The sequence below is a fragment of the Gymnoscopelus microlampas genome (assembly GCF_963454915.1).
Source record: "Gymnoscopelus microlampas genome assembly, chromosome: 8".
NCBI classification, from domain to species: Eukaryota; Metazoa; Chordata; class Actinopteri; order Myctophiformes; family Myctophidae; genus Gymnoscopelus; species Gymnoscopelus microlampas.
Genome location: NC_139945.1, coordinates 22,379,498 through 22,398,185, shown reverse-complemented (window position 1 = coordinate 22,398,185; position 18,688 = coordinate 22,379,498). Strand labels below are relative to the sequence as shown.

Genomic DNA, 18,688 nt, shown 5'->3' with positions numbered 1-18,688 from the left:
AGATCGTTTTTTCTAGGACCTTGCCCAAAAAGGGCAGATTAGAGATGGGTCTGTAGTTACCCAGCACCGAGGGGTCAAGGTTGTGCTTCTTGAGCAAGGGCCTAACAATAGCTGTTTTAAGTGAGTCTGGAAAGATACCTGATTGTAGTGAGCAGTTGACAATTTTTTAAATGTCCCCAATCACACTGTCCAAAACCTCTTTGAGAAAGGGAGTAGGGATTGCATCCAGGGAACATGAGGATGAAATCATCTGAGATATGGCTTTGCTCCAGGGTGTTACTCTGGAGTTTTGTTTCTTTTTGGATTTCATAGGGGGCACTATATTGAGAGCTGACTCAAGATTATGATTAAACTGTTGGATCAAAACATTCACTGATGAAGTATCAGGCAGGGGGGTTGCACATGCCAGATGAAGGGAAAATTCACTGGCTGCAGATGAGCTAAAGTAATGTTTTTTAATACTATACTCTGTCTTGTTTTTCTCTAAGTCAGAGAGAGCCATATTAAAGCACACCACATGGTGATCTGATAGCTCAAATACATTGTATATCAATTTGGGGGTGACATGAAAAATGTTTGAGAACTGATCTAGGCATTGACAATATCGACACTCAAACTACTCACAGGGTAGTCAGTACAGCACAGTGTTTGGTATTGCTATGGAGATGGCCTGCTCAGTGGCAGATTGTTGTAGATTTCTTCTCACCATTCAAATGTGTTGTATTGTGCAGAACCAGCCAATGTATCATGGTTTCAAATTTAATTGGAATTTGTCTTGCATTTGCTGTGAAGGACAGGGTTGAAGCTAGAAATGATTTCTACAGGGAAAGAAATGTGAGGAAGCCCCCAATATAATGTCCTACTCCTCCTGCCCAACACTCCCCCCTGACAGGTGCCGCCGCGACTCGTAGGAGTACAGTACGTGCAGTGACAAATATCACCCTCCCCACCCACGGGCCAATTGTATTTGTATAGGTGCTCGACAAAGCCGGATGCACGGCGGTGAATTTGAACCCCTAGACCCGCTGTGGTGCAAGTCCTTAAACCACAGCGCCACCCGAGCGATTGTCGAAATGCGATATGTATATCGCTTTTGCGATATGTATGTATGTGCACGTTGACATTCCGACAGCGATTCATTTGCGATATATTGTGCAGCCCTAGCCCCCCACACGCACACTAATACACCATACCACTCAGCTGTCTCTATGTCACACTGCACCATAAACCAAATTTGACCTCACTGGTGTCTCCTCCCTAATTTATGCACCATTGTATGACAGTGTCCCGCACCGAAAATAGTCGATCTAGATTGGCTATTTGTCAGCGTGCAACACAGTTGCGCGAAATTCAAGATTTACTCATACTTTCTCCTCTCACAGTAACAGCTGTTGAACTCGGGGGATCATTTTTGTTCAATTTGAATTGACCGAATACTTGTTCTTCCCTTGCAAATGTCATACTGTGACATAGGCAGAAAATGATTCACATAGAGCTGTTGTTGCAGCAGTAAGAGAGTATCAACAAATGCCCACGTCAGACCAAAGAAACCAATTTCATTCAACAACTGAATCAAAATGTTAGTCTACTTCAGTGGATGAATGGACCACATACAACACAAAGGGATGGCAATTGCAGAGCTCCCCTGGCAGAGCACCCCTGGCAGTGGCAATTGCAGAGCCCCCCTAGCAAAAACAACCCTCTTAATTCTCCCTTTGGATGGGTTATGGTAATAGAACCACCCTCTTAATTCTCCCTTTGGATGGGTTATGGTAATAGAACAAACTGATGCCATAGACTGGCCTATGTACTATGATAATGGGAACTTCACTAAGTACTCTGACAACAGGTACAACAGGAGGGCTATGCGTTCCCAACAGGCATCAGCCTAGTATAGGGTCATTTGTGGATCTTGCACAAAAAATACCAAACACAGATGCAGATGCTGACATACAACCTGTCACAACCCCCTGATAAAATCCTTTCTACACAGGCCCCAATTGCCACACCGGCTTATATAAAAACAAGACTAGGCCAAAAGCTAGTATTCTAGTATTCAGGTCGAAAGCTAGAAAAATATGTGCATATCCGTGGTCTTAGTGGAGATATAATTGACAATAGATGGGGAAAAAAACAAAACAACGAAACATGTATGTGTATTATTATGTCAAAAGCTCCTAAAAGTCCAATCTCAATTACTTGCCAATAACATGCCAAATCCATACACCGATCAGATGAGAAACAGCTCTCAATAACAATAACACATAAGACAAGTATACAGTAGCAGTATACACAGTAGTTGATTCACACAGAGCTGCTGTTGCAGCACACCGTGAGAGCGAACCAATACATTATCCCAGGTGGACAAAATGCTACGTAAGACCACAGAAACCAATTTCATTCTTCAGTTGAATCAAAAAGGTTAGTCTACTTAAACCAGTGGATGAACCACATACAACACAAAGCTTCCCGTTTCATTGTGTCCGGGATGGCAAATGCAAAGGCCCCCTTGCAAACACAACATAACCTGGCTCCGTCAAATGGAAGAAGCTTGCGACACACATTGTTTCACATACTTCCATCTGAGACTTCGGAAGCAGAATCGATGACAGACGGCGTTTTCATTTTTTCAAGCTACTTGGCAGGTGATTGGATGATCCCGCCCCTAGCAGCCACTGATTGGTTCGAATACGCAGCGTTTCGGGCAGCTTTACTCCCCGAGCGATCCCAGACCTCCTTCCTGAAATCAAATGCAAATGAGATTTCCGGAGGGAGGGGGGTTTACCAGGCTAAACACAACACCCCTCAATTCCAAATGTATATGGGTTATGGTAATAGATCAAATAAACCTTCATTATCTGAGACAACATCAACTCAAAACACACACACACACACACACACACACACACACACACACACACACACACACACACGATATTGCCAGGACACAAGCAGCTACTGACCATGAACACAAATTATTTGTCAAATCATACTCTTATGTGGGTGTGCGCTTGCATGCAGGGCTGCGTGACGCATAGTGCAGTAGATCTGTGGTAGTAGTGCTTGTAGTTAGTGCTTCTGCATGCTACTCTGCTTTCAGGTACCACCGCCGGCTAGCCCTCGTCATGGAAGTTGAAAAGAGGAGCAGAGTCCTCCTGCTGGTACAAAGCCACTCCACCGGCAAGGCTTCTGCAGTGCCTCCTTGTAGCCACACATGGTACCTTAAGGTCCCAGGCTAAACTGTAGGGGATCTCGGAGCAAAGGGGCAAGAGGACACCCCTTGCATGGAGGGCCCTGAAAGGAACTCCAACCTTCCCCGACAAATCAAACTCAGCTCCTTCTATGCAACGGTAGAGTCTGTTCTCCTACAGTATATGGCAGCGAATGCTGGACCCTGAAACCAACCCTGCAGACGTGTGCTACACCAGAATGTTGCGTGCCGTACTCAACATCAGCAAGAGTGAACGTGTTATCTACAAGAATCTGTATGAGGGAATACGAAGGGTGAGCGAGGAAATAGCAGCCAGGAGAATGAGACTAGCAGGACACTGCCAAAGACATCAAGAATTGCCAGCCAGCGAATTGGCGCTGTGGGAACCAACACACGGGCACCGGACGTCCCACATTAACAAACGTGGACATACCCAAGAAAGATGCAGGAGCACAAAGTACAGACGAGCTGACCAGATGTATGGAGAACCGGGATGACTGGAGGCGACGACGGAGGGCTCGTCTGAGGACGACCTAGAGATACTCTGCTTAGGCAGTAATGGAATACTATAACTTGGGATAAGCCCCTAAAATCCTGATGGTTGATATTTTAGTTACTAATTGCCAAAATCCCATTAGGTATCCATCTGAAAAACAGCGTTCAAGAGCATGTAAAAGACACTGTCATGCTCTGGATGCGACTTCACTTTCACTAGACCTACACAAAATTCTTCGCTTGCTCCCCTCGTTCAAAATTACTCAGCCTAGATACATTTATGGCCTGGAGTCAATCAGAGTTCATCACAGTATGAAGACCCAGACCGATTCCAAGACAATCCACAGCCAGCATAAAGAATGGACCACAGGGAGAGAAAAAAAACAGTTCGATGGAAAATAACTTTAATAAAATTCCTATGAAAACAAAAAAACAGCAAAACAATAAAAGCCTGTACATTTGACAATATCCAGTGTCTGAGTGACATTTGAAGGCTAGCGGTGCGAAATACAGCAGCATCACACATAAACCCACAGTGGACCATTATACGGCAAATTATTGACTTCGTTGCACAACCCTGAAAAACACCTCATTTTTGTGACCCTTGCCGAAAGGGTCGTGCTACAAAGTATAAATCAGCGTTTAAGTTTGGGCCCAAGGGTTCATATACTAATATACAGGGTCATTATACTCATTTGCGGATATTGCACAAAAAATACCAAACACAGATGTAGATGCTGAGGAACACCTTATGTCAAAACCAGGAAGTAACTTGGCATCACAGTGTCACAACAATCCCCCTTTCCACACAGGCCCCAAACTCCCCCCCACACCTGCTCATATAAAACAAATACACGTATAAAGAGAGCGGCACATACAGTATTTCGCAAAGACATTCAATTTGGAACAGACCATTAAAAACACAGTATGAACAAAAACATAACTACCTCTTGCTCTTTTGTCATTTTGGTCCTAAAAGGCATGTTATAATGCTTCAGTTATTTGTTGTGGTTATGAGGGTGAGCTGGATGGTGCTTTGAAAGGCTGACATCTTAAAGTAATGCCGTGATTAAAACTTCTTCAGGCTAGTGACAATAACCAGCAGGACACTTTAATAAAAAATCCTTTTCTCCAACAAGGACTTGAGTTCTTCCATAAAAAAGGAGAGAGAAACAAAATCAAGGTTTCGTAAAACCCCTCAAAAATAAATGATTTAAGATAGTTTTTAGCTAATTAAACAATAATTTAAAATTCTCATATCTCTCTCCATTTCAAATGATTCCAGTGTTCAATTACGCACTCAGCCTTTAGCTTCAAGCTCTGGATCACAAGGCTCAGGGTATCTCTTTCTCTCAATCATTGAAAATAGCAGATCTACAAGCTCACAACGCATCGCGATGCGACGCGTTGTGAGCTTGTAGATCTGCTATTTTCGCTCGGCTATTATCGCTCTCTGTCCTCACACAGTTGTTGTAGTAGTAAAGTAGTCTGGCACATAGAAATCTCAGGATAAAACGTGAATGGCGAAACAGAAAATGGTGACGACAAAAAAAAGCACAAAATAAAAAAAAATACAATCTTCCCGCAATTTTGAGGCACACTTTCACGGCGAGCAGGAGGCGTCGTAGGAACACAACCGTTACGATTGCAACCCCTCTGTGGGTAATGTGCACATTTTGGCGTCATTTTTAAGACATGGTGTCCCAGTTGTCCTCGGTCAGTCATCTTTCCCCACCCATCTGTTATTCGAGTTGTCCTTTTTTTTATACAGTTCAGGGTCGCGGCCCGCTTTCGCGGTTCATGCTGCCCTCCTCAAGACGAAGTCCAGACTATTGAGACGTCCATTTGGACCCTGGAGGCTGGAGCCAACCCATTACCTCACCACTGGGTCAGTCCACTCCATTTTAGGCTGCGCAGAGGGCCAGTCCATTTACCGGGATGAGGGGGGCATGGGTGGTTAGGGAGGGGCGGTGGATCTGAAGGGCGCTTTCCCTTCGTTTGGCGACCGCTTTACTCATCACAGTTCCACAGATACAGTACGCCACTGAACCTCATTGAATAGCTGGAGGCACTGTGACAGAACTATGCAAGGCAAGGAAGGGCTTAAGTACAGGTACCTATGCACCTAGGAGACTGGATGTACTCTGTGTGAGTGTGTGTGTGTGTGTGTGTGTGTGTGTGTGTGTGTGTGTGTGTGTGTGTGTGTGTGTACAGTACATGCTCATCTGTTGGCATTTGGGATGGTAGATTCCCTTTATTTTTGAGTGGTGCCAACCACTCCTATATCTGACTTTGTCCGTGTGTCCGTCCGTATGTCTGTCTGTCCAATAAACAAACATTGATGTCAACATCAATACGGGGCTCATCACGGGGCTCATCATAGGCACCACTCTCTTCACACAGGGTGTGATTTTTTTTAATTAGATGTGGTTGTCTCCCTATCCGTCCTTGGCACCCGTTGACCCTCCACCCCCCTTCACCGTGTCCTCCAGACCCAGGTGGACCCTGGTCTTCAGCAGGTCTAGCTAGGTCTAGGAGCGGTTGTCCTTGGCTACGTTATGGGCCATCCAGTTGACTTTGGTGGTCCAGCTTTCTCGGAGGGCTTCGTCAAACTTCTGCCGGAACTGCTTCAGGGCCTCGTCGTCCGTCTTGCCCAACGCCAGAGAGTCCTTGAAAGAAGGACAGGAGGGAACGAAGCGGGAGGGAGGAGCATTGAGGAGAAGGAAAAGGAGATGTAATTGGGGTGGTAATGGGAAGAAGGAGATTTAAGGAGGAGAGAAAGAGTGGAAGGAGAAATGATAATGGGGAGGAATTAGGAGAGGAGAAAGGAAAGGAATGATGGAAAGTGTAATTTGAGAGCGGAGAGAACGAAAGTGATGTAAATAAGAAGGTCTGATGATGTCGTTTATTTCACTCAAAGCATACATCTCTCTGAGGCAAATGTCAGTGGCGTGCACAGACATTTTGAGGGGCAGGTGCTCAAGTAAATTATACTTTTTTTTGTTTACTTAGTCTGCTCTTTTTTCCCTCTACAGCTATACCTCTTTGCCAAAAATAGCCGATCTACAAACCCACAACAAAGTTCTCCTCAGAAAAGGGATGCTAGGTTTCGAGTGGTTATGGTAAAAAGAAAAATCATATCACATAAAGATTTGGCGGACCCCCTGTAGTAACTCTGAGGACCCCCTAGGGGTCCCGGACCCCCTGTTGAAGACCCCTGCTGTAAACTGGAAAAAAAGGGCACTTCTGGTCAAGAGGGCAAAGGGCAAGTGCTCTAGCACCACCTAGAGTCTATCTGTGCACGTCCCTGAATGTTAACATGGTACAGTATGCATGTCCGTGTGCATGTGCTCACCCATAGCCTGTGTGTGTGTGTGTGTGTGTGTGTGTGTGTGTGTGTGAGATACCTTTAAGTACTGGATGTCTTTGACAGAGGTAAGCTCCGGTAGGCCAGCAGTCAGCATGAGGGCAAACAGGGTGATGAAGAGGTTGCCGTTCTTCCTCAGGATTAGATAGGCATCCTCGCAGTACTGCCGGAAACTGGGAGGTTAAGCACATACATATATTAAATACATTTATAAAACCCACACACAGATTTCACCGTTTTGAACCTGGCATCCCTAGTTTGGACATGTTATTATAGGCGAAAATTGCAGATCTACAAGCTCACGGCCTGATGCGTACTTAAAGTATATTTTGATTCCAATACTTTTTATCAAGTATATTGTGATTTCTTCATTGCATTTTTTTTATAATTATTTTTAAAGATTTATTTTTGGGCTTTATTATGCATTTATTGATAGGTTTGTAGGTTGACAGGAAATGGGGAGAGAGATGGGGAGTGACATGCTGCAAAGGGACTCGAACCCGCGACGCGCTGTCAGGCTACTTTGGAGCCTGGGTGCCCGGACCACAACGCCAGCGGTCGGGGCCTCATTGCAGTATTGATACTTTTACTTAAGGAGTAGTTCACCCAAAGAATAATTTATTTTCTATCAATTACACTCCTCATGAAGCCTTGAATTCATGGAGAATTTTTAGTTTTTGTCCCATCCCTAATCCAATAATTTGATGACCGGCGGAATCGACTCAAACTGACTAATGACCCGGTCATCAAATTATTTGCTTTGGAATGTGACAAATAAAATGTGACAATGGCAAAAAAAATCGCTTCATAGGGTGTGTAATTGATGAAAAATAAGTAATGTTTTGGATGAACTACTCCTTTAAGTAAAAAAATGTAGTACTTTTTCCACCACTGATGTTGAGTTTGTGAGGTAAAGCAGAAGGATATAGGATGCCCGTTTGCACACTCTGGCAGCGATGACATGATGACGCATGTTTCAACAATGAGGAGTAATGACCTCTACACACTGTACGATATTTGACCCGATTTCACTATCGGGGATATTTTTTGGTGTTCGCCGACAAAACCACCGATCTCAGTTAAGATCGGGCATTCCTCGGCGAGGTTTTGATCGCGCAGTGTGTAAGGTACACCGAGAAGAAACACCCCGATAAAGTACGGTCGGCGAGGGGTTCCCGATAACTTTTAGATTTCAAACTTGTTGGATAATTGGGGCTATCGGCCCCGATCTAGTGCACGCTACAGCCAATGAGAGCACATTGCAGCCACGCACCGTGGCTAGTCCTCCCGCATAGAACCGCAATATTACCGTACAGACAGTCCAGTCCTGTATTAGTTAAACATGATAAACAGATTGATAGAGTGAGCGAGCCTGCTCGACGATGGGGCTGTTTATTATTAGAGAGGAATAGAGCTTGCAGACAGAGAGAGAGAGCTGTGTGTGTGTGTGTGTGTGTGTGTGACGCACGTATGTATCTCTGAACAGTATCGCCAGGTTTTGCGCGAGAAATAAGCAACCAGGTCTATGAAAACAAGCCCAACAAAAGCGACTATAGGCTGCATGAGCACTTTAAACCTATATACAAATAAAATAGCCGATCTACAAGCTCACAACGCGTCGCAGCTATTCTCAAAGAAAAAGAGCAACATCACGCACATCGTGGTGAAATATCTTGCAATCAGTGAACCCCTGTCGCCGACCAATCAATCGTGTGAGAATCACAACAATATATTTAGCCCGATTTCAAGAGAGAAACTCGTGCAATGTGAAATGCTTAACGATCTGTTCACTCGCCGACCATTTCAAATATCGGGCAGTGTGTAGGGGCCCTAACTCATAGTCAGTTTATGCTTTGTGCAGCAAGTGTGGAATAATGAGTGACACGACTCATTATGTGTGCTGTCAAAATGACATGACAAATGTCACGGAGTACCTTCACAGAGCTTGTCGCGTACCTCTGGAACAATAAAAGGTTGCAGGTGGCGTCATAAAATGTCATAATTATACTCTGATTGGTTGGCTTCATTACCATGGAGATGCATGAGACTAAACCAGCGGTCCAAATGGACAATTATCTCGGGGACCCGAATCTACAGTGTAAATCCGTAGTGTTAATTTAACTGATTGATTGATTGATGTACTTTATTTAGTAAGACATGAGAACAACAGTACATGGAAGTACAAGGTTAAGGTGAAGACTTTGACAGGGGCCATTTTCGAATTGCAGCCTCCTGAAGGTGCATCTTTAGGGCAGTTTTGAAAGTGAGTAGGGTTTTACACTCCTTCACTCCTTTAGGTAGGGCATTCCACATTTTTGTTGAATAGCATGAAAACGAGTTCATTCCCTTTGTTGAGCCAAATCTGGGTTGAACATGATCAGTGGAGCTGCCTCTGGTGTTATGATCGTGGACTTCATTTACGTTTTGGAAGTATTACAAATACGGGAGGACCCCAAGGTTGTGTCGAATCTTGTAGACCAGTGTTACACACCCTTAAGGGTCTATTTGGCCCGCCTGGTGGTCCCTGGACCCGACGTTGACAAACAGTGATCTAGGCTAGATTTCCAAGAAGCAGAGATGAGTTGGAAAAGCAGAGAAACCAACCTGCCAAACTTTTCGGTGTTGCCCGTCTTGCCCTGTTGGATGACGTGGATGAAGTCATGGGTGAGGATGAAGGGCACGCGTTCCCTCTTGATGCCAAACTTGGACTTGAAGTTGCCCAGGATGTGGCCGAAGTCGATGTGGAAAAGCTGATGGACAGACACACACAAACCACAGTTTGAAAAAAACATATCTCTGCTGTCCAGCGCGAACCTGCCAACTCCAAAACGCTCATTGTTCAGGAAACGAAAAAACAAAATATACGTACAGGAAATGAATGAATGAAGAAAACCTATTTTTAAAACAAAGCAATACTGCCTCATCAAAGTTGGTATAGTGACTTTATATATTGTCAGATACTTGCGTGTGTCATTATATTATCAACACTTCACCCAAATCCAGCGCAAGTGGAGTTAGTAGTTTCATACGAGCAGAAATCAAGCTGAAATGGAGTTAGGTGTCCAAACACGAACAGTCATCGGCGTATCACATCGTATTTAAGCCCGATCAGCGATTGTCGAAAAGGTCACATCCGGTTATGCCGTATTGACTGTTTGTTTGGGGGGGGGGGGGGGGGGGCGAGCGAGTCAGCGAGGTGTCAATTTTCTGCTCTCTACTGGTCGATCTGGCGTATGTGTTTAAAACCGCAGACAGACAAACTTCAATGAATTTAAATAAAAATTAAAATAACAAACAAAAAAAACACCAAATCGCTGGCAAGGGGGTGAGTACATTATGAATAAACTCTGGCAGTCAATGTGTTAAAAAGAAATAAAGAGATGTGAACAGAGCTGTGTCATATTGCAACTTAGAAAAACTAGCTTATGAAAGCTTAAGAAGTGTGCATTCGCTGTTAGAAGTAGTTATATATGCATGTAAGCAAGGATAAAGCTTTTGAAAGAAATAGCAGCAATATTTCAAGATTTTTTGTCATTTGGTAAAAAAACAACATTTGAGACAAAAAGCATAGCATAACGTTGGACTCATCGTGGTAAAACGTGAGAATGTTAAATTGTTATACTGTACCTGTCCAGTGCTGCGGACCATGATGTTATCACTGTGACGGTCTCCTATCCCCAGGACGTAAGTGGCTACACAGTAGCCTGCACAGGACAGGGTGAACTCCTCGATGGCCCGATCCAGAGAGTCACTACAATTACAATCAACACAGGACTTGTGTCACCTTTGAGTGGACTTACAGCACCTTTTGTTGATGTTGTAATTATAACAGCAATGACAGCAGAGGAAACAAACATTCAAAACAAACAGAGGAGAAAGACAAAAAAGAAAGAAAAAAGAAAAGGTCTTGACATCTTATCAAATGTTTGTTAGAGGAGTAGTTCACCCAAGAAAATACTTATTTTCTATCAATGGCCCAAACATGCACACGTGTACTGCACACGTGCAAGCCAGGACTGCACATGTACTGTACGTGCGCGCGCACACGCATAACATGGACACCTGCGAGCCGCACTGTGCACACACACAAGCAAGCAAACGTGCAAGCCAGACCTGTGCGTGCACACGTGCGTACACGCACACACACACACACACACACACAACCACACACACACACACAACCACACACACACACACACACACACACACACACACACACACACACACACACACACACACACACACACACACACACACACACACACACACACACACACACACACACACACACACACACACACAATGATGAGCTGACAACAATTGTTTGCCACCACTTCCCTGTCTCTGTGTCTGCTTTTGGGTACCCACCCTGTCAGCTACACTGTATGACAGATCACCTTGGAATGCATTTGGCCCCACTGCTATATACCTGCACCACTTAACACCTGGGTGCAGAGACGTGCACAGGGATTTGGAGAGGCAGGGGCTGGAATTTCAAAAGGGCACCTATTGCTGGCGCCAGCCGGATGATGTCTTTTTTTTTTTACATTTCTACCCAGATTTAGAGGAATATCTAATTTTAAATGAACACTATGAATCGAGGGTTATACTGAAAAAAAAAATAACTCCACAAACATGAACAATATTCATACAAAAGTTACTGTCACTGATGATCTATAATGAGCAATTCAGCATATTACTCTACAACAGTGGGACTACAAAACCTTCTTGCCCTGATCACATTGACAAAAAAAAAACAGAACTTTGCCAGAACAGCCACAACCACCACCCAGCCTGCCCTAACAATCCAGTGTAGCCTTAAATTACTGGTTAACAATGTAAAATGAGCAGTTTCAGTTATTAAGTATTTAAGAATCCTTAGATAAAGACTCTCGTAGATGTATTTTATCGATTTTGAAATCCTTTATCTCTACGGGAGTCTTATCTACCACCACTTCTCCAAACATGTACAAATGCTAAATATAAGGTCCTTACCCGCTTGCCACAAATGTTAACTCGGTGTCCGTTGTGTTTGTGTAATGTATTAGTCCATATTTTTCAATAAAGAAGTGTTTTGTTCCCGTCGGTGGCCGAACGCCATTTCCCCCCCTCGTTTACTTCCTGTTTACATTGAGTGTAATTCTGGATTTCACCGGATGCGCCCCGTCACCACCACCCATTGGGAACTTCCGACAGAATTGGCCACAGACGGGATTAAAACACTTCTTTATTGAAAGATATGGACCAGACGCGTCGTTTTTTCCCCGTTTTTTGTTACTTTATTTCGGTCTTAGGGTTAGGGTTAGGGTTAGGGTTAGGTTAGGGTGATAGATATATAATAAAAATAATAAAAAATAAAACTTTGTTTTTATTTTTATTGGTGGCTTTGGATAAAACATTGGTGGCTATAGCCACCGAAGCCCCCGCCTAACGACGCCACTGATATGGACTAATACATTGCACAAACACGCTTTACACCAAGTTAACAATTGGGGGGGTTGTAGGTAGATAAGACTCGTAGAGATAAAACATGTTAAAATCGATAAAATACATCTACGAGTCTTTATCTAAGGCTATATTAGATAAAGAGAGAGAGAGAGAGGAAATGAACAGTATAATTATTTTTCGTCCACAAATACCTACTGTATCTGTCTCAAATGAAGACGGATCACTGATTGTCTGCTCTTCTCGTTGACTGAACAATGGACATGCGAGTGCATGCGCCCGGCAGGGTTAGGTTTCGATTGGACATACTTTCGACATATACGAAAATATCCGATCTACAAGCTCACAACGTGTAGCGCTGGGACGCGTTGTGAGCTTGTAGATCAGCTATAATTCTGTGCGTGACACAGCGCTACACGTATACTCAAGCTTTACTGGAGATGCCATCATGATTTGTGTGCATCATCATGATTTGTGTGCATGGGGATCTCATCTTAAACAAGCTCAGTGCTTAATGAGTCTTCCAGTTTAGTAGACCTTGTATTGTGAATTTGTACTTCCATGTACTGTTGTTCTCATGTCTTACTAAATAAAGTACATCAATCAATCAATCAATCAATCATGCAGCGTTTAGATAGTAAGAAAGGGGCAATTCTCTTAGCCTTGAATGCTGCCTTCGAGTAGGGCATTTGCGTTTTTTTCACCATTTATTTTTCACCATAATAAATTCTGCATTCATGGTCTGGAAGAGGGCACCTTTTTTACCAACGGGTAAAAGGGCAGGGGCTCAAGCCCTTTCATGTCTATGTGTGCACGTGCATGCCTGGGTGTGATTTGCTTCCAGTGGCACTGTTCAGTAGCCTTGAAATGAATTTACAGGGATTTAACATTGTTTAGTTCATATATAGCCCAATTAAATAAGCTCATCAAAGGCACCGCTTCCTTCACACAGGGTGTGTTTTTTTATTCTACAACCTATGGTTAAAGAGTTATAGGCCAAACGGTAAAGTGGGCTGTTGTAGCGCCACCATGAGGCCAACTGGTGTAATTCTTTTTTTTTAAAATAATTTTGCACTAAATTATGAACCTTCCCTTTTGTAACTCTACCCTTTACAGTTTCTGAGAAAAAAAAACAGAATATACTGTAGAAGGCTATAGTTTCAAAAGTCGCTCTATGTGGGTTTATAACGGCGCACGTTGAGTATGTTCACCAGAGACCAGCAGGGCCATTTGCATGTTTGTACTTGGACGGAGTACGTTTCCTTGTTCAAGGCTTAAATCTCTCTAAGCTACTGCAAGTTTGGACCGCACAAAGGTTGCACAGGACAACAACCGCCTTACCCAGAGTTCTTTTCTTTGAGCCAGTTGAGCAGGGCGTCCTTGTTGAAGGCAGCCGTTGCCGCAACGTTGCTGCTGGTCAGCTGGATGTTAGCGATGGTGTCCGCTGATGACACCACCTCGATCAGCCCCGCCCGGTCCCCCGTCGCTAGGCAACCGTAAGGCACAATTCTTCAACAAATAGGGAAAATAAGAACTTGTTAGTTACAGATTCCTGCATCCTAAATTCTTCCGTTCAAAATCCAAAACGTATACACTTCACTTTGTAAGACAGAGACCTGAGAGGGAGACTGATACACAGGCAGGCTGATCGGCTTTTTTGTATGTTGCGATCAGACGGTTCTGGGTCGGAACCTTTTTCTGGACAGAGACTCGCATTGGCTTGTTAATTCCATCACTGACACGTATCGGTAGGCCGGTCGGCCTTTACTTTGCCGACCTTGGTGGCGCGCTCTACAGTGGTGGAAAGTAACTAAGTACTGTACGTAAGTACAATTTTGAGGAATTTGTACTTTACTTGAGTATTTCCAATTGCCAATACTTTTACTTCTACTCCACTACATCTCAGAGGCAAATGTTGTACTTTTACTCCACTACATTTATTTGAAAACTTTAGTTACAAGTAACTTTTCAGATATAAATGATTACATTATAAAACACACATTAACCCCTTTAGCCCTATTTTATACATAGTCTATTTGAAAATAGCCGATCTACAACCTCACATTGTGAGCTTGTAGATCGGCTATTTTCAAATATTTTGTACTTTTACTTTTGATACTTTAAGTACATTTTGATGCCAATACTTTTGCACTTTTACTCAAGTAAATTTTGAATTCTGAACTTTTACTTGTAACAGAGTATTTTTATATTGCAGTATTGGTACTTTTACTTAAGTAAAGAATTTGAGTACTTTTTCCACCACTGGCGCTCTACCAGGGGTGTGGCTGCCTCTTGGGCACGGCTCCCGAGGGTTCTACTGTCTAGTGTCTGTGTCTGGTTCCTCGGCCTACCGGACGACACCTGGCCCTTTTGCTCGTTTGTGTCGCGCTGATGTGATCCCTTCCGACCAGATGGAACAGGCCGCTTTGGCGGTTGCCTCTCCGCTTCAGTGGAAACGGGCGACAGCTCTCTGTTGTGAGTAATTGAGCTCGGCCCCTTCTTGAAGATGGGTCTGAGCGTTGTTAGTTTCCTGGGTCTGATGAGCTTTGTTATTTTCCTAGCTCACCGGGTAATCTGGTATTGTCGCTATATAACGATGGCTACTTAGGTAACCGCGGTCATGTGGACGATTGGATCACTCCACCGATTTTCTGGAGAACGACACGAGGATTGAATGGTGGCCACGCACGGATTTAAGGCAGTCACAAAGGGCGACGCCACCTGGGTCGGCACACCCCGTACACAGGGATTAATCTGCTAATCCAACTCGGTACCTCCGCTCTGGGGAGGTACCGAGGGAGGGGATATATCAATATTGGAGTGATCCAATCGCTCACATAACCGTGGTTACCTACGTAACCATCGTTTTCAGCCATTATCAATGCCATCTACACCTGCTCTTATCTGCCGGACCACGTGGGCCAGCTACTCTCCTGCAGTGGTCTGCCACGGGAGTGCTGGCTTGTTCATCCATTTATACAACCATCTCCCTCGTCTTTGTTTTGAATACATCATCAGTGACTAATGCATAATGCTTGTTGCTCCAAAGTCTAGTCCTCTCATTTGGTGCTGTTGTATTGCGTCCCTCCAAAGTGATTCCATTCTCTGTTACTATATTAATCATTATTTCAATTACTGCATCACAGAACTGAGCTTTTATTTTCATTCCAATTACACCAATCAGTTGTACTTTTTTAGCTCTGCTTCACATACAAACACATGACGGAGGCTGCACTATCATGTATGCCATACAATGTATGCCATACATGATGCAGTTCAAAACAAGTGTTTACTTTAAAACACAGAAAATATTACAAGGTACAACGTTTCGGCCACATTTCGGCCTTCATCAGGTTACATCATTTGTGACCCACCCCCCTTATATAGCTGTGGGTCACAACACGTGTACAACGATGTCTTATATAGGGCAGAAGTAGGTTACTTTTAACTCCAATCTTAGTAGGGCGGGAAATTGATACGATAGTGCACTTGGTGATACAAGCGTGAAATTTCGATCGAGGTTTTAGCCACGGTTGCCGCAGGTAACCGCAGTTTGGGTGGATTTGGGTCAATCAAATATAATAATGAATTAATATTGGATAAACCGCGGGTGAAAAAATGTGGGAATTACATTGATGATATCAATGTAGCACGAAATCTCGCCGTGCGTGCGTTTGTAGTATTTTAATATTACGTCATTTTACATCAGGCACAAATTAGCTGCCTACTGCACGTTGACCGGCAAGGGGTCTTTGTACCGGCTGCAGCCAGTGTTGCCATATTTTGAGAGAGAAATAAGCAGCAAGGTCTATGAAAACAAGCGCCAAATTACCCCAAAAGTCGCTTATAAAACGGAGACATGGCAACAAAGCAAGTTGAAAGCGAAAGTAAAATAAATGAAGCTTCAAGTGCCGTGTTGTTGTTACCATAGATATGGATTGTATACAGTCACTACATCGCGACAGACAGTGGTGAGTAACATTGTTGAAAACTAACGTCAGGAAAATAATAATAATTTGATGCGGTTGGTGCAGATCTAGAAATAGGATGGTATAATTAACCGCGGTTGGATGGCGGGTGGATAATGAACATGTATATGCGGATTCGGGTGACGATAAACCCTATCCGTGCATCTCTACTGGCCACGCAGAATTCCTAAGATTTCTAGATAGATAGACAAGAACCATATCTTCAAAACTGGTGGGTCAAACTGCACAACCAATATGTACATTTGTAGCTATGATTCCCTACTTTCATATGACATGAAAAAAGAAAAAACACGCAATGACAGGCTGTCTGTCGTGCTGGGTCACATTTGACTCCCAGTCAAGCGCAGCAAATCACGTGATGGCAAAAAAATATGCCACATTCACTTCCATGTTAATGGATTTGGAAAAATTGCCTTTTCTCTGCTTTCTGTTGCTTTTTGGCAAAAACAACCTACATTCAACTGCCAATAACTATGGAACGGATGATCACGACAGCACGCTCCCCCCGACCCCCCCCCCCCCCCCTCGATTCTACGAGACTCGGATACGTCTTTTAAAGCGCTCGGTGGATCGATCGTTGTGAAGAATAATATTCGATGATTTTTCAAAGGTTAGTGAAAACACTCGGAAATCACTGGCAAGGTCGGCGATAGACAATATTTTATTCTGGCAGTTAATGAGTTAAGATCCAGAGTGACGCTGATAGGTCAAAGTCGACATTTAGCTCATTTAGGCTAAAGCACTGTAGTACTAAACATTTTTTGGGAGATTCATAAAAATTGTACAACTTTAATAATAATAATAAAAAAATGCAAACAAATTCTAAACTTGTATGTCGATGTGGTGGGATACCCACAATAGTAATCATTCACAGATTGGTGTTAAAAGTAACCTACTTCTGTTCCGAAGCACCACAGCTATATAAGGGGGGTGGGTCACAATTGATGTCACCTGATGAGGGCCAACTGTGGCCAAAACGTTGTACCATGTAATATTATAGCACCTGTTTTAAAGTAAACACTTAGGAGCAATGTTGTGCAGACTGTTATTCTTTTATAAATGACAGTGCAGTCATCTGGCCTTGAGCCTCCAGTACAACCCAAAGATGATACACTTTCATCTTCAAGCAAGTTCTCACAATCTCCACTAGAGGGCAGTGGAGGTTCATTTATTCGGGGTGTTGATCATCCAGCATCTATCCTTGATGCCTACTTTCCTGACTGTTTGAACTGATCTGGCAGAACGGTCCCAACTGAACAGCCCCTATGGAGCAAAATCGGCAAATCTAACACACCAGGGAGACCCAGCAGAAGACTCAAAGAAGACTAATAGTTTTCAATCGTTTTTTTGGAGACCTGGTACAAAGAATTGGTCTCGCCTTCTAATGCAGACCAAATGCATTTGAGGAGATTCCTGCTCCAACTTGATGGGTGTTGAGTGCGTGTGAATGAAAAACACACGTACAGACAGCTGGGTAACCAATACGGTTGGACACGTGTGGCTCAGTATGCGCTGCGGGTGATCCCTGAGCAAACCCACACACGCATCCGCCACATCAAAATGGTTCCGTTAACATTATCGTCCACATCCGCCTCGTTCTCCTCAGTGCTCCGTTCGATCCTCAAACCTTTGTCCCTGTAACCTAAAGCCTGGCCTCTAGCTCAACTGTCAAAACAAGACCGTCTACTGCCTAGCTCCAGATGTGTCAGTGTCAGCGTGTGTGTGTGTGTGTGTGTGTGTGTGTGTGTGTGTGTGTTTTGGAGAAGAACGGAGGAAAACCTGGGTTTCTATAAGCGACAAAGTGTGGATTTGATTAGGAAGTAAAGAAGATAGTGTGTGTGTGTGTGTGTGTGTGTGTGTGTGTGTGGGGGGGGGGGGGTATGTGTAGAGTGTTGAGGGGTTAGAGGTTACATTGGGGGGGGTGATTTAGAGCCCCTCCTCTCCCTCTACACCCCACTACAGTGCTGCTTCCCCTTCCCTGCAGAGAACAGGAACAAACAACCTGCATGCACGCATGCACGCACGCATGCACGCACGCGTACACACACACACACACACACGCACACACACACACACACACACTGACCTGAGGTCTAGATTAGCCTCCTTCCATAGCATGTCCATCAACCTCAGAATCTGGAGGGTTAGCATGTCCTGCCTCAGGTCTGGGAAAGGAGAGAG

At 43.9% G+C, this 18,688-nt stretch overlaps 1 protein-coding gene across 5 annotated transcripts in view; it reads right to left on the bottom strand.

The window, feature by feature from the left end:
- Window positions 1-4,088: 4,088 nt before the first annotated feature.
- The window catches only part of pik3cb (phosphatidylinositol-4,5-bisphosphate 3-kinase, catalytic subunit beta), a 120,672-nt gene continuing 106,072 nt past the window's right edge, over window positions 4,089-18,688 (bottom strand). For 4 of the 5 annotated variants that reach the window (XM_084065442.1, XM_084065443.1, XM_084065445.1 and 1 more), the window contains 6 exons: window positions 18,594-18,672; window positions 13,860-14,027; window positions 10,701-10,824; window positions 9,678-9,823; window positions 7,114-7,246; window positions 4,089-6,375 (listed from right to left, as the gene is read on the bottom strand). In XM_084065442.1, coding sequence (XP_083921568.1) covers window positions 6,238-6,375; window positions 7,114-7,246; window positions 9,678-9,823; window positions 10,701-10,824; window positions 13,860-14,027; window positions 18,594-18,672 — 788 coding nt within the window. In that variant the 3' untranslated portion in view covers window positions 4,089-6,237. The remainder of the gene's footprint in view (window positions 6,376-7,113; window positions 7,247-9,677; window positions 9,824-10,700; window positions 10,825-13,859; window positions 14,028-18,593; window positions 18,673-18,688) is intronic. The other variant, XR_014601373.1, reaches the window with a different exon arrangement.